General features: G+C 40.3%; 2 protein-coding genes and 1 long non-coding RNA gene across 11 annotated transcripts in view; 1 reads left to right on the top strand and 2 right to left on the bottom strand.

Moving 5' to 3' along the window:
* Positions 1 to 668: 668 nt before the first annotated feature.
* On the bottom strand, positions 669 to 6550 carry ocln1 (occludin1). The gene is made up of 9 exons (XM_088397281.1): positions 6362 to 6550; positions 4899 to 5447; positions 4629 to 4832; positions 4369 to 4530; positions 2117 to 2268; positions 1799 to 2035; positions 1477 to 1648; positions 1261 to 1302; positions 669 to 957 (listed from the first exon to the last, which is right to left on the bottom strand). Exons 2-9 carry the CDS (start codon positions 5415 to 5417, stop codon positions 856 to 858), a joined length of 1590 nt encoding a protein of 529 aa, XP_088253407.1. The 5' UTR covers positions 5418 to 5447; positions 6362 to 6550; the 3' UTR covers positions 669 to 855.
* Positions 6551 to 7324: 774 nt separating this feature from the next.
* Positions 7325 to 11435, bottom strand: marveld2l (MARVEL domain containing 2-like). Of its 2 annotated transcripts, none has more exons than XM_088397283.1 (6): positions 11181 to 11435; positions 9601 to 10628; positions 8500 to 8678; positions 8243 to 8414; positions 8106 to 8156; positions 7325 to 7975 (listed from the first exon to the last, which is right to left on the bottom strand). In XM_088397283.1, exons 2-6 carry the CDS (start codon positions 10618 to 10620, stop codon positions 7865 to 7867), a joined length of 1533 nt encoding a protein of 510 aa, XP_088253409.1. In that variant the 5' UTR covers positions 10621 to 10628; positions 11181 to 11435; the 3' UTR covers positions 7325 to 7864. The 2 variants fall into 2 exon arrangements, with proteins under 2 accessions (XP_088253409.1, XP_088253408.1); XM_088397282.1 differs by having other exon boundaries at positions 8500 to 8681; positions 11181 to 11433.
* LOC148387770 (uncharacterized) overlaps positions 7464 to 13179 on the top strand; it is a 65148-nt gene continuing 59432 nt past the window's right edge. For 2 of the 8 annotated variants that reach the window (XR_015862829.1, XR_015862831.1), the window contains exons 1-3: positions 7489 to 7739; positions 7937 to 8005; positions 8397 to 8562. This is a non-coding gene — a long non-coding RNA (uncharacterized LOC148387770). Of the gene's footprint in view, positions 7740 to 7936; positions 8006 to 8396; positions 8563 to 13179 lie in introns of all 8 variants that reach the window. The other 6 variants (XR_015862826.1, XR_015862827.1, XR_015862825.1 and 3 more) reach the window with 5 other exon arrangements.

The raw sequence follows: 13179 nt of genomic DNA, 5'->3' as shown, positions 1-13179 counted from the left end.
AATTCTATGCATGTGCTGCAAAAGAGGTCCTTCATTTATTTGCATTAAATATTCAAAATAAATATGGAATGTTTTATTTCATTATTGCTACTGTATCATACATTGACTATAAAGTCTACACATTTCTGTTCAATTGCCAGCTTTTTGGTGTGAAAATTAAAACAAGTACTTGTTAATGGAGGGAATGAAAACAATCTTTTCAACAGTTGCAAAATTAAATATTTTAAAATTGGTTGCAAAAGTGTGCACACCCTCTTATCACCAAGGATATGGGTGTTCAGAATTAAACAAGATTCGAATGTGAGTCAGTACATACATACCAACAAGTGCATTTGATAAGCCCAAATCAAATTTAGCTGTTCAAGTAGGCTTTTCCAGACATTTCTTTCTACACTTTACAGCAAAAGTCTGAACATTTTGCCCAAACGTTGCTTGCTATTCTGAACCATTTCTAATTGCCTTGACTAAAGCCACATCCCAATTATGGGAGGGTGTGCACACTTATGCAACCACATTGTTCCAGTTGCTTATTTATACTTGCCCTTTTGAAAATTATTAGGTCTTAACAGTGGAGAAAAGGAAATTATTTATCTATTTCTCACCTTTGTAGCTCACAAAATCCTGGGATTTGCCCAGGGGTGTGTAGACTTTATATTCACCGAAAGTGATTGTCTTTCACAAAGGACTATGTTTTATTTGAGATTTTCAGAGCAAAGTTCACTAGCTGTGCCGGTAACATTAGTGCAACATGGTTGTAAACAAAGTGACCAACATTTTTATGCATTTTGTCAATATAAACGTGCGCAGTCAAAAGCTGATTGTGTCGTCCTTCAACGTTAAACTGATAGACATGCACTAACAAAGGCCTTGGTCAAAGTTTTTTACCAGGAGTTTGATGTGGAACAGTTTTTGTCGAAGTTCCTTGCTCTCCTTTTTCTTTGCTTGATAATCTGGTGCCTAAAAGAGAGATATGTATAAACATTGTTTACAAATGTTTGCAAACCAGCTGCTGAAAAAAATATTCAGTTTTAATCTGTAACAATTTAGTAAATAGAAAAAAATTATAGGTTGAAAGTATGGTACTTTACATTTCACAAATCTGTAGGAAATATATTATGATTATGTAAGCAATAGTAAAAAAGTGTTTAAGATTAAGTAGATATTCATCTCTATAGGTATTTAGCTAATTGCTATTAGCTTTAGCATTTTTTATGTCTCAAGATGTCTGATTGGATGAAACTGCACATCTGTTTCACTTACCCTTTTTAAATCTTTTAGTCTGTTATATTCATCAAGCACGCCCTTAGAATGGAACCAGAATACTGTTATTAATACACTTAATACGTACGCATTTTTTTAATCACGACATACCACAAAAGTATTTCCACTCAAATCTTTCTTGATGATCTGACAAACCAGCTAATACACAGCTCAATTGGAATAGGAGTGAAAATATGCAAAGGTGTTCCTAGCTACCTGATACTTGATGGAGTCCTTGTCCAGAGAGTCCAGTTCTCGACTGAGCTCGTGAATCTGGTCACAGATGTGATCCATTTCTTTACACAGGCTCTTATAACGACCCAGCGACGAGTCAAAATCTCGCCTGTATTGTTGGCGCTGCTGGTCAGAGAGGATTTCGGGGTACAGCCTGCACATAGTGAATGAAATACTTATTTTCCTCATCATTGGGATGCTTAATTTTGTTTATTCCTGCAAATACATAATTGTTTGGTCTTCATTACAAACATCTGTAAAAGCTAAATGAGTATCTTTCTTTGTCAGCCAAGGGTGAAGTCACCTGAAGAGGTATTGTTCTTGGTCTTGTTCCAGCTCATTAGCAGTGTCTCCTCCAGTGGTATAAGCTGTTTCATTTTGGAAGTCAGCCATCTCACTTGCAGGATGATCCTCGTGGTTCCTCTGGTTCCTTGAGGCGAGTTTCCTGCCGCCATTACCAGAGGAGCTGTTGCACACTACCAACCTGCTGTTCTGGTATGGATGCTCGGCCTCTTGATGTTTGTTGCTATTCTCACAGAAACTAGAAAAATACACAATTGAGCAAAACAGAGTATGCTGTCGCTGACACTTTTCGTTTGCATGACAACAAAATAAACACTACCTGTTGCTGTTCAAATTTCCATCACCGTAAATGAGGCCTATATCGTGGCGGTGCGACGTTAGGCTGTTTCCCCCACGAAAGTCAGAAGCTGCTTTCTCTGACAAAATAGTTGGTGCCTGCTGGGTGCTCCTTCCTTCTCCAACATGGTTTACCTAACGCAGTAAAGAGAAAAATTAGGTATTCCGATTTAAATAGAAATACAAATATGTCACGAATCGGAGTGGAAACGGAGCAGGGCGACCAAGTGCAGCTTGGACCAGGGTTTATTGACAAACAGAAACTAACAGATTCGGCAGATTGACGTAACTGACTAACAAAACCAACAACAGAAACAAAAAGACAGAGTGACAATGACAGGAACAAGACAACAATGATCCGAAAGGGGAGTGACATGCAGACAGGACTTAAATACGAGACAGGTAATGAGAGGTAGGTGACAATGATCACACTGATCATGGGCACACAGGAAGGGAGGGGCGAGCACACAGACAAAACTATGACATTATGGACATGATCGAGTCGTGACAAAATACTTCAAAAAAAACAAAAGCATAAACAAACAAAACAAAATGACAGACTGATTAAAGTAGATGTTCCCACTACTAAACGTAGCCATTTGCACAGAAATAAATTGTGTCATATCATCTAATGCATCATTAATGACTTCTCGTCTTTGACCTATATATCTGGATAAAGAGCAATGAGGATGGCATGGAAAAAACACAACAACTGGTGACATAGATCTAATGATCCTCTAGCAAGTGTACATTATCTTTCTGTTGTTTGCATCCCCTCGGAGCCGATGCTCTAGTCCGCTTAGTCATTAAGGACATAAAATGACCCATTTAAAGACATCTATAAAGTTAATTCATGGCTTTTGGTTTTCAGTGCATTTTACAATATATTAAAAAACATCAAAGGGCTCAGAAGTACTTAGTGCTGAATTATAGCAATACAGCGAAACTGTCATTTCAATTTCTCTGATTTTGGAAGTAGTTCTTGCGAGTTACTTGGTTACTATTACCTGACCAATAAATTAAGCAATGAGCTACATTAAGATATTTTAATTGTGAAAAAACAAAACAAAAATTAGAGATAGAACTATAGAGGGAACCCCAGCATATTTCACATTCATGATTTATTTACGTGCTTATTTTAAAACCAATCAATCTGTTATTCTATTGAACAACTTCCTAGCTATACAAATTCGCTGTTTTTGCTTTGGCGCCATCTAGCGGCATTACTTTGTCAAGGATATATAATCGTTTGAATTCAGAATGTTTTCGTTTTTTATTTTAAACACCGTATTTCCAATCCAATTAATTCCCTCCATACTAATCTGATTAGGTTGTTTTCATCCCATGGTATTGCAATTAATGTGACATTAATTCTGGGTTTTTTTGTTTTGTTTTGTTTATTCTCCATTAATTCCAAGTAGCGCTGTCATGTCATGACATTTGATCATATATGATTCTTGTACAAGGAGCTAACTTTTGGGCTGCTGTGCAAAGCCGGCCAGACTGAATCATTTACTGCCTGCCACCACTCTGTGGGGATTCATACAGCAGCACAGTGGCAACCCAATCCTTTTATACATTATACATGGCCATACATTAAATATGCTTTCCCTGCACTGCAGTACACCAGTGGCCCAGCATTCAAATGAAGCCACCTCCCAATCACTGAGCGAATGTAGGCCAAGGCTTCTCTGGGCCTGGCCAAATGAATTTTGTTGCATCTCTCCTCGATATATATATATATATTCCTGCTTGACTACTGTAGGCCCGCTGCACAAGGACTTCCTGGGATCAATAAGAAGGACATTAGAAAGAAAATTTTGAGTTGACTTCCCCTTAAAGCCTACACAACTAGTATTGCAATTCATTCTTGAGTTCTCATTTAGATGAAAACAATTATTTTGCAGTCAGTGAAAACAATTCATGATTATATAGTGAGAGATGACTTAGCTGAGGTTGCAGTACTTCTTTATTGCCGTGAGAGAATCTACTATGTCTGCTTTTATTGCAGCTATCACTAGTTAATGATCCATCAGAGTGAAACCTGGGTGTGCCTCGAATAAAGTCAACTATCGTTGAGTCAATAACAGTTTGTACGACGATGTGGAACTTGGTCGTGAATGGTCAGTTTCCGAAAAATCCGTTGTGATTTTCGTCTGGTGACCCAACATGGCAACAGAATGAATCGTACATTTTCCCCAAAAAAAAAAAATGTTTGTAAATTATAAATCTCACCCAATCTTGTACATTCTGCCCCTCTGTCTGCCTGACCAGTGGCTTGTCCCAGTAGATGTTAGCTTTGCCATGGCGCCAAATTTTACTGCGGGTCTTCCAGGAGTAGAAAGCAGCCAGTGACAGGCCCAACACCACCATCAGACCCAATGCTAATGCTACCGCCTGAGAAAAGAGATTATCAAATTCAATCCATAATTTACCGGTTACCATGACGATTTCATTCCTAGTTTTGCACACCATATCAAGCCACAGATACCGACCTCCTCCGGGTCCATGAAGCAGTAGTGGTACAGGTACTGATTGTACATGGGAAAGCCGCCAGGAAAGCCAGCTCCTATGCTTCCACTAATGCTGGGCCTGTCTGGAATGTTCTGGCACATCATCAGGATTGGATTGTACAGCATGCTCTGTGAGCTCTGAGACATCGGGTTGACCCCAATCACAAATATGATATCAATGATGCCCTGCGATTGGAAGAAACTCAGTCAGAGTCAATGCTAAGACCTCAGATGACCAAAACGGTGCCACACCTGAAGAACAGCTAAGATGGTGTCACAAATGAACACAGTGAGATAGAAGCTGGAGCCTCTCATGGCCCTCGAACGGGAGAAACCCCCCACCAGAAACCCCAGTGAAACCAGGAAGTCGATGGCAGCCATGGAGATCATTGCGGCTTTTGCAGACTGCGGGGTCATGTAGGAGCTACTGTAACCATAGCTACCGCCGTAGTACCCCTGCCCTGGAACACTTCCAGCACCACCAAGAGTGTACCCAAACCCATTCATGTCCCACACCAACGTTGACGCCACGCAGGCAAAGATGAGGAAAGACATGAGCACTGTGGCTCCGTGGAAAGTTTTGACAAAACCAGGGGGTGAAAACCATCGGTGGAAGTCTTGAGGGGTCTCCTCCGTGTAGGGCTCGTCCGCAGGGGATTTGAAGGTGGAGTCGACATATTGGCTCTGAGGGGAGAGCACGCTTCTTGTGGGATGGAAACTGAGGGAGGTGGTGCTGTAGGGTGGGCTGTCGTAGCGCCGAGGTTCGTGCATGGTTTAGTACCACGATTACGAAAATTTCATCTGGAGGAAGGAGAGAGAAATGATTCAGTGCTGAGGTTGAGGTATCTTTGCTGATTTAGCATTACAGGTTCCATTCATTCAACAGTGGACACATTGTGCACACCAGTTTGTGTCCCTAAAGGTATTTTTCTGACGTTGATTAGAAAAATGTCTTGACTTTATTTCTTGCACATCAAGTATTTGAGTTATTTACATTTGTGTTATTTGAAAAGACCAATTCTTAACGTTCTGTTTCCATACTTCACTGCTTTTCGGTGAGCAGAACCCGGTCTCAGGTATCTCTAGCTCTCAGAATTCACCTCTAGCATGGAACTTGAACCAGCGAGCTTTTAATAATTCAGACTGAATGGAGATGAGTTTATTGTAAGGAGAATCAACATGATGCTCCTTTCTCTACTCTGTGCTAACTTTCAATGTATTTTATTTACTACAGCAAACCTCAGCACTTCTCTGTTGTTGTTTTTTTATTCATGAAATGTGTCCACATCAATTCAGTTAAAAAATAACGCTCGCTTTATGCTCTTTCTGTAGCACCCAACGATGTCACAAGGTGGCACCAAAGCCCTCCCTAATAGGAAAGTAGTTATCGGTGTCAAGGAAGTGTGTCAAAGTATACACTTTGTGCGGTGGGAGGAGCTATCCTATTCACAGCAAGACTTGGGCTCCCACCACTGATCTACTTCTTTTATTTTAGATGCCATTAAGATTACATTTGAAATGGGCATTATTTGTTTGCCTGATTGAAATGATCAGGATTGTTTTCCAGCTTCTGCAGACCTTGCTAATAATCTGACCATCTGAATCAGCAATGTTGCAACGGGGAGACATTGAAAATATGCAGCTCACCGACCCTCGAGGTCCGAAGTTGCCATGCTCAAAACTATGTTAAGGTTAAACAAAGCAAAACAACTTACCTGAACTTTCAACTTTGGACCCTCCAGTTTAACTTGACACTTTTAGTTCTTCTGTAAGTTCTTCTCTCATGATTCAGCCGCAGGAAACACACCGAAGAAAAGAAGAGTGTGCTTTCTTCTTGCTGCAGCCAGTGGGGAGCCACCGCTACTCTGCTGGTATCTCAGCAAAAGTGAGCCCGCCGCCCAACCCACGTTGGACAACACGTGTTAAGTTTGTCTGGGAAGTGGCTGGATGGACTTTAAAGGGAAGGACAGTAAATTACATAATGATAATACTAACAACAACAACAACAATAATAATAATGATGATGAATTAGAAAAAAGAACAAATAATTACATATTAACGAGGCAAAAATATCTAAATTCACACAATAAATATCACGGGACTGTTGATCACATAACTGCTTACTATCTGGTCACATTGTGTAGGTGTACCTAATGCAGTGATAAGCGGTGATGTCCATGTTCCCTATTATTAGTCAATTTATACATTTGTGGGCCAAACAGAATAACATATTTGTCATTAAATTAGCGACCAAAAATGAAATGCAAACAGTCTTGACATTGTACAGAGGGAACTATTTTTTTCTGATGATTGTAGCTAATAATAAAAAATAATATATGTACATACTGTGTCGTCACTACATGGTTTAAGCCTTCTGTCATGGTCAGTGTTTTTGATTTTTGATTTTGATTAGGTTGATCATGTTTTCCTTGGCATGACACTACCTGTGATAGCTATAATGGTGAGTTTTTGGTTTCTAGTGTTTTCTTGTAGCCTAAGTTTTGATTTATAGGACTCTTTGATTCTGTGTTTGATAGGTTCATTCATGACTTCAAATTGACCATTCATGTGAGTGCGTATTTGTCGATATGCTCCGTGATTGGCTCGCACAGGATATGAATGGCTGGATGTTAGCCAATGGAATTGAACAGAAGTAAGAAAGTTCAAAGGTCATAAAATAACAATAGAATGCAACTTTATTCAGTGAATTTTACAACAGCTGTAACAAAGCACTTTACATATAACATAATAGTACTGTCAAGATCTGCCACAGTTTGTTTCCTTGTTTTAATGTCATAGTTTCGGTTCGCGTGTCTGTGCGTTCGCCCCTCCCCTCCCGATCAGAGTAATTGCCGTCACCTGCCTCTCGTTAACTGTCTTGTATTTAAGTCCTGTCTGCGTGTCACTTCCTGTTTGATTGTTCTAGTCTCATGTCTAGTTTCTAGTCTCCAGTCTGTTCTGTTTTGTTCTTCACGTCCCTAGTCGAGCAACTATAGTTTGTCTTTTCAGTTCTTCAATAAACCCTGCTCCATTCACTTTCTGACAAGTGTAACCACAAAGACGGTGAAAACTGTAAATGAATCTACAGCAGTAGTAAGTATGAAAACCAATAGAGGCCGTGGAAATAAAAAAAATGTAGAAAAATAAAGCAACATCTTGTAGATTCCTCAGAAAATTATATCTGTCTATTCACAACAGTATAATAAAATGTGCTGTTATCATCCAAAACCAGTCGTATCTTGGTCGAAAGCACGGATTCTGTTTTTTATGTGCGTCAATTTGGCTTTCAGGTAGTCACAACGTTGCTTTTTCTCCCAAAAAGCAGGATCCTGTAACAGAAAATACAAATACAAAATCAGGTGTGATCCATTTCTTTGTCTTACCGGGACTAAATTTGACACAACAGTGTAAAAATATTTCTGACTGATGTCAATTAGAGGCGACATTATCATCACTTACACTCTTTTTCAGCTCATACTGCTTTATGATATTTTGAATCCTGTCTCGATCCTGGAAAAAAAAATATGACATCATGTCTTTGTTGTGAAAGGGGTGCGAAATATTACCGACATGGGTCATAGCTTCACATCTCCTACCTCTCTGCTTTTTCCATCCGTGATGAGTCGAGCCATGACAGCATCCAGCTCACTGAACTTACTCAGGGTGGCACTGATGTCGTTGTAAAGCTCTTTGTACTCCTGATACTGGTCATTGAACACAGCTTTGTATTTTTCCCTTTCTTCCACGCAGCTGATCTCCGGGTACTTCCTGCGAGGGACAGATATGACAATGAAGTTGTCAGAGGGACTCGAGAATGTCCATTCTGGTGGATGTTACCAAATTGTTGGCTTACATGACATAATCTGCAATAATGTGCACTTTGGGGATGCTCATGGAGCTCTTCTGGATGACAGGGGTGAGTACATGCGGCCTTTTTTGACCTTTGCTTCCTCTCGCGTCTGCTTCGGGATTGAAAGATATGTGCTTTGCCTTTGGTGGGGCCAGGAGGTTGGAGCGAGCGCTCTCCCCTGGCTTCTGAAGATACAAAATGATTATGTTTTGTCCGTATCTGAACAATCACTACTCAGCAAAATTAATTAGGCTTTTGGGTGAAATTTGAAGACATTACATTTAATTAAATCAATTTGGAGGGAGACTCACTTAAACTGCCGTACGTCGTTTCCACATGTGACAGCGGAATTGACTGCACCTTGTCTATTTCTGTCACAATGAATGCACTAAAGCAAGCGCGCTGTCAGTTAAATTACGTTCAAGTGTTTGCCAGCAAAAAAAGCTGATACACCAATACGGAATAAAAGCAAACTCACTGCAGATTGTCTTGACTGACATTAAATTACATCAGATTTGCTCTCCCTCCTTTTGTTCTGCAGCTGAGTTTGGCTTGTGTACTTTACTTTCATTAGTGGGATTGCTAATGTCACTTATTATAAATCTGCAGCTTGATTTGAAAAATCTAATTAAACCAACTTGGCAGACCGTTTGGTGATGTGATGTTCAAGTGGTATTTTAACTTGTGGATTGCTGAGTGTGAAACCAAGGCATAAAAATAAGAGATAATGCAAATCAAGAAAGTGTTTCTCCTGTTTAGCTTGTGTGCCCAATCATATCCAACTAGTCGTTTGTATGTGTAATTTATTTCATGTTGTAAATAATTACGACTGCTAAAAGCTAACATTTATGCTAGCTCAAAATGTGCTACCGTGGAGTCATGTTGCCAAGGTTATTTTAGTTAACGAAAACAAGTAAAATACCTCAAATTAAAAACGCGTTTTCATACTTTAAAAAAACTGAAACTACATCTTACATGTATGCTAACTAAAACTAGCCATACAGTAAATATTGCCAAAGTCAGCCCCTACTGTAATGGCTTGTTTGTCGATGTGTCCTAACAAAATATGAGACAATAGAAAATTTAGCTTCAGGTGTTCCTTACCATCGCCTTGTCCTCAAACTCCACCCTCTCCCTCCGTCTGGCCTCGTGCCGCCACATTTTTAGCGAAACCACAAAACTTCCCAGATACATGGTCATGTTGATAAAGATGAAAGCGGTTCCTGCCATCTGGCCGCCCTCGACTCGGCACAGACCGGCCAAGATGGGGTTGATACCGATGGTCATGTAGCACAGCCCCCCGCGGTTTAAGTCGTTGACATATACTATGGACGCCGCCATGTACAGTAGAAACAGAGTGATGTTGATGAAGGCCTCGGTCAGAGGCCACCAGGGTGCATCGAGGAGGATGGTGCGATAATACATAGTCATTCCCAACACCAGAAGGATAATCGTCAAGACCCAACACACTCCAGCCACCGACACGACAAAGGGAGTCATGGGTCCACTGTAGCTGTATCCCGACAGGCCCAGTCCGTTGTTGTAGACGCCGTTATACAGCCCGTATGTGTTGGACCATTCGCTGTCTTTGTGGATGTAGCCGATGATGCAAGCGACCACCATAGCCCCGAATAGAAGCTCAATGCCAGCCAAAAGTCGGAGCAGGCCTGGCCATGACTTCAAGTAAGAGTACTTCTGGTTGTAAACCTCCAACTTCTCAGCATAGTACTCGACCGGATGGATGCTCGTGAGTAGAGAATCGTCATTTGGGCTTTGACTGGCTTCTTTTAAAAAAGGCCTTTCCGGGGTTTCGTCCCATTTCGTGCGTCCCAGAAAGGGACTGACAGGAGGGCTCACCCTGGTTCCGTCAGGGACGATTTTGATCTGACCACTGCTGGCTTCAGAGTCGTCCATGCTGTCTTTTCCCCACTTCCATTTCATGCTGCCCCATGAAGCGGGGATGAAGGATTTCAGTTTAGTCAAACTCCCTTTTGTATCGTTATTGTCCGTCTGTCCAGAAGGGGGCGCTTGTGATGTGCTGCTTGTAGAGTCACCCTCACGTGAGCTGCTTTCTTGTATGGGGGTGTGACTCACCCACACGGGCACTCCAGTTGGTTTCTGCATTGTGTAGGCTGAAAAAAGAGCCGTGACATAACTATTCAGTGAAAAAGAAACCATTTTGTATTACTGTCTCATGTTTTTATGTACAAAACAAACCTTGAGTAATTGAGACCGCCACAAAAAATCACTGTAGAAATCCCCTGTGCCTTAGTTTTGACACCCCTGGTTTAAACCCTAGCTTTATCACAATTTTTTTTATACAAAAAATATAAAAATATATACGTTCCTCACCCACATTTCACATACCACTAGAGGGCACTGTAATGTACTAGTACCACACTTGATTCACTGCAATAGCGGAAAAATAATGTACATAGGCCATAGCCATTCTACTGGTGCACCGAATTGCCTTACTAGTAAGGTCATGGACCCTCAGCAAGATGTTAAATATGTATTAAATGATTAACTGACAAGGATGAGTTCTAGCACAACTATATGTTGAACTTTCACCCATCATAAAGCCGTACTACTTCACAGTGAAACATAACGGAAACAAACCACAACATTGCCAACAACAATGTCACTTTACCTGACAATGGAAACTAGCTGAGATCCAGACTTACCTTCAGGCCTTCTCCATGTCTTATTGCTCCACTCGTGGAGGTGTTTGGTTTCTGCCCTGGAACTGATATGGGCAGCAAAAGGGCTTCTCGGTCTGCCAGGCCCACTAGGCCCAGCCGTTCTCAATCTCTCTCAAGTGACTCACTGTCGGCTTTTGATATCCGCTCAAACACACACACGTGCACGCAGGGAGGGCGAGTAGGTGGGAGGTGAAGCTTAAATATTAAACCTGAACTGCTTGTGCTGAGAGAGAGAGCGAGAGAGAGCGAGAGAGAGGAGAGATTTTTTTCTTTAACATTCCCTTTCTTGCTTTGATGATCAAAATTCTGAGATCTGAAAACAAGATGGTGGCAAACTAAACATAAAACAAATAGAATTGTATATTATGTCTTTTAAACAACCATGTGAAAGTGCCTTACCCAAAAACATGCTTTTAGATATTCTTGAGTATAAATATATTTTAAAAAAAATTGAGACCCAAGTTTTTGTTTGCGTACAACAACTTTTTTGTCATGATCTGGCCCATCTGTCTGGTTTTAAAATCACTTGTCCACTAATTGTGTAGCTGTGTATATGTCAAACGTCTTGAATGATTCATTTTTGTTTCAATTCTACAAATTGCCACTAGAGAGAAGCAGACTCTTGGCATTCTTAATATGTTCCCCCTACTAAACGTTTTCTCTGCTTTCTCATTTCTGCCAACTTTACATGTTTTTGTTTTCAGTTTTTATACCTGGCCTAACATTACATTGCTTAGAGACCAGATTCAATTCAGTTGGGAATCGCAACAGAAGAGAACGTTTTCAAAAGATATATTTTTTGGAATATTCATGATCTGTTCAAAAATAAGAACAAATCAAATTAAGAAGGAATTAAAACGTTGCTAAATGCTATGTATTTATAACATACATAAAAAAAGAATGTTGGAAAAAAATAATAGCATAAATATCAAGGGGGGGGGGGCAGTTGCTATTGGATTATTTAAAATAATTCAAGAAATGATTCCATCTTTATAATGTGAACACTGTAAATGCAGTGTTGATTTTCATGTTGAGACCGCTCAGGGCAAGGACATCTGGAGTGACCCCCATCTCCCTTCTCCACCCACACACATGCTCTCAGCAGTACTGGTGACCAATAGGGTAGTGGAAGTACATAACACAGCCCACATCCTCAAGTGAATAGCGTCCCACCAGTGGCCTGGGGCGTCCTCATCTGCTGCATTGCCACTCCACAGCACAAGTAGTCATAAGAAATGCACAAGCAGCACATGGATGCAATACTCATACAGAGGGAGGCATTTGTATGTTTCATATAAACACAATTAATAGTTAAAATGTTACTAACCTTTAAAATAGTCATATGGAGATTTGTTCATTTAATGTGTATACCTCCAAACTGAGAAAATCACAATAAATACTTCTGTGTATATGTAGTACCTTGACCTAAGAAATTTTGTAACCAATTGTACCTCAAATAATCTTTTTTTTGTTAAAATGAGTGGGAAATGTCATTCAGTTTCATCTTTCCCCCTTTAAACAGCAAAACAATTTGGATTTTATATTTAATGAGGACAAAATAACACTCAATAATGCTGTACTCTGTAATTACATTGAACAATTTGTGTTACGCATCTCTTTCCAGTGTGCCCCCATAGGCCACCTGAGGGCAGTATAAGACAGGCAGCCAGATATACGATCCTTTTTATTTGTTCCAACTCCTCTAAGCTCACCAGTACGGCACTAATATTAGATGTTCTTTGCAGTGGATAAGGATTATATGACTGAGTACTGTGATAGTATATTTTTGCTGCACTGTAAATGCATCAGGCATTACTTGACTCTTTTACTCTTGCTTGACTCTTAAAACGATCAAAAATGTGAATATTCTTTAACGCTCACCGAAAAACACATTTGTAGATAGCAAAATGTGAACACTCACGTCATCTACAGACACCGCCAGTCATGACGCATGGCCTGTGGCTTTAAGGCAAGAAAATCC

This window comes from Syngnathus floridae, chromosome 14 (assembly GCF_059516105.1).
Source record: "Syngnathus floridae isolate MCC-2025c chromosome 14, RoL_Sflo_1.0, whole genome shotgun sequence".
Taxonomy (NCBI): Eukaryota; Metazoa; Chordata; class Actinopteri; order Syngnathiformes; family Syngnathidae; genus Syngnathus; species Syngnathus floridae.
The sequence above is the reverse complement of the archived record's forward strand: the minus strand, read 5'-3'. Positions and strand labels throughout refer to the sequence as shown.

Bases quoted from the DNA above. Each gene is read 5' to 3' on its own strand.
- ocln1 (XM_088397281.1), bottom strand. From the start codon at position 5,417: ATGCACGAACCTCGGCGCTACGACAGCCCACCCTACAGCACCACCTCC. The intron at 4,833-4,898 runs GTGTGGCACCGT...TTCCAATCGCAG, and splicing joins CCATCTTAGCTGTTCTTCAG to GGCATCATTGATATCATATT. The intron at 1,303-1,476 runs GTAGCTAGGAAC...TTCCATTCTAAG, and splicing joins AGGACTCCATCAAGTATCAG to GGCGTGCTTGATGAATATAA.
- marveld2l (XM_088397282.1), bottom strand. From the start codon at position 10,620: ATGCAGAAACCAACTGGAGTGCCCGTGTGGGTGAGTCACACCCCCATA. The intron at 8,415-8,499 runs GTAAGCCAACAA...TGTCCCTCGCAG, and splicing joins ATTATTGCAGATTATGTCAT to GAAGTACCCGGAGATCAGCT. The intron at 8,157-8,242 runs GTAGGAGATGTG...TTTTTTTTCCAG, and splicing joins CGGATGGAAAAAGCAGAGAG to GATCGAGACAGGATTCAAAA.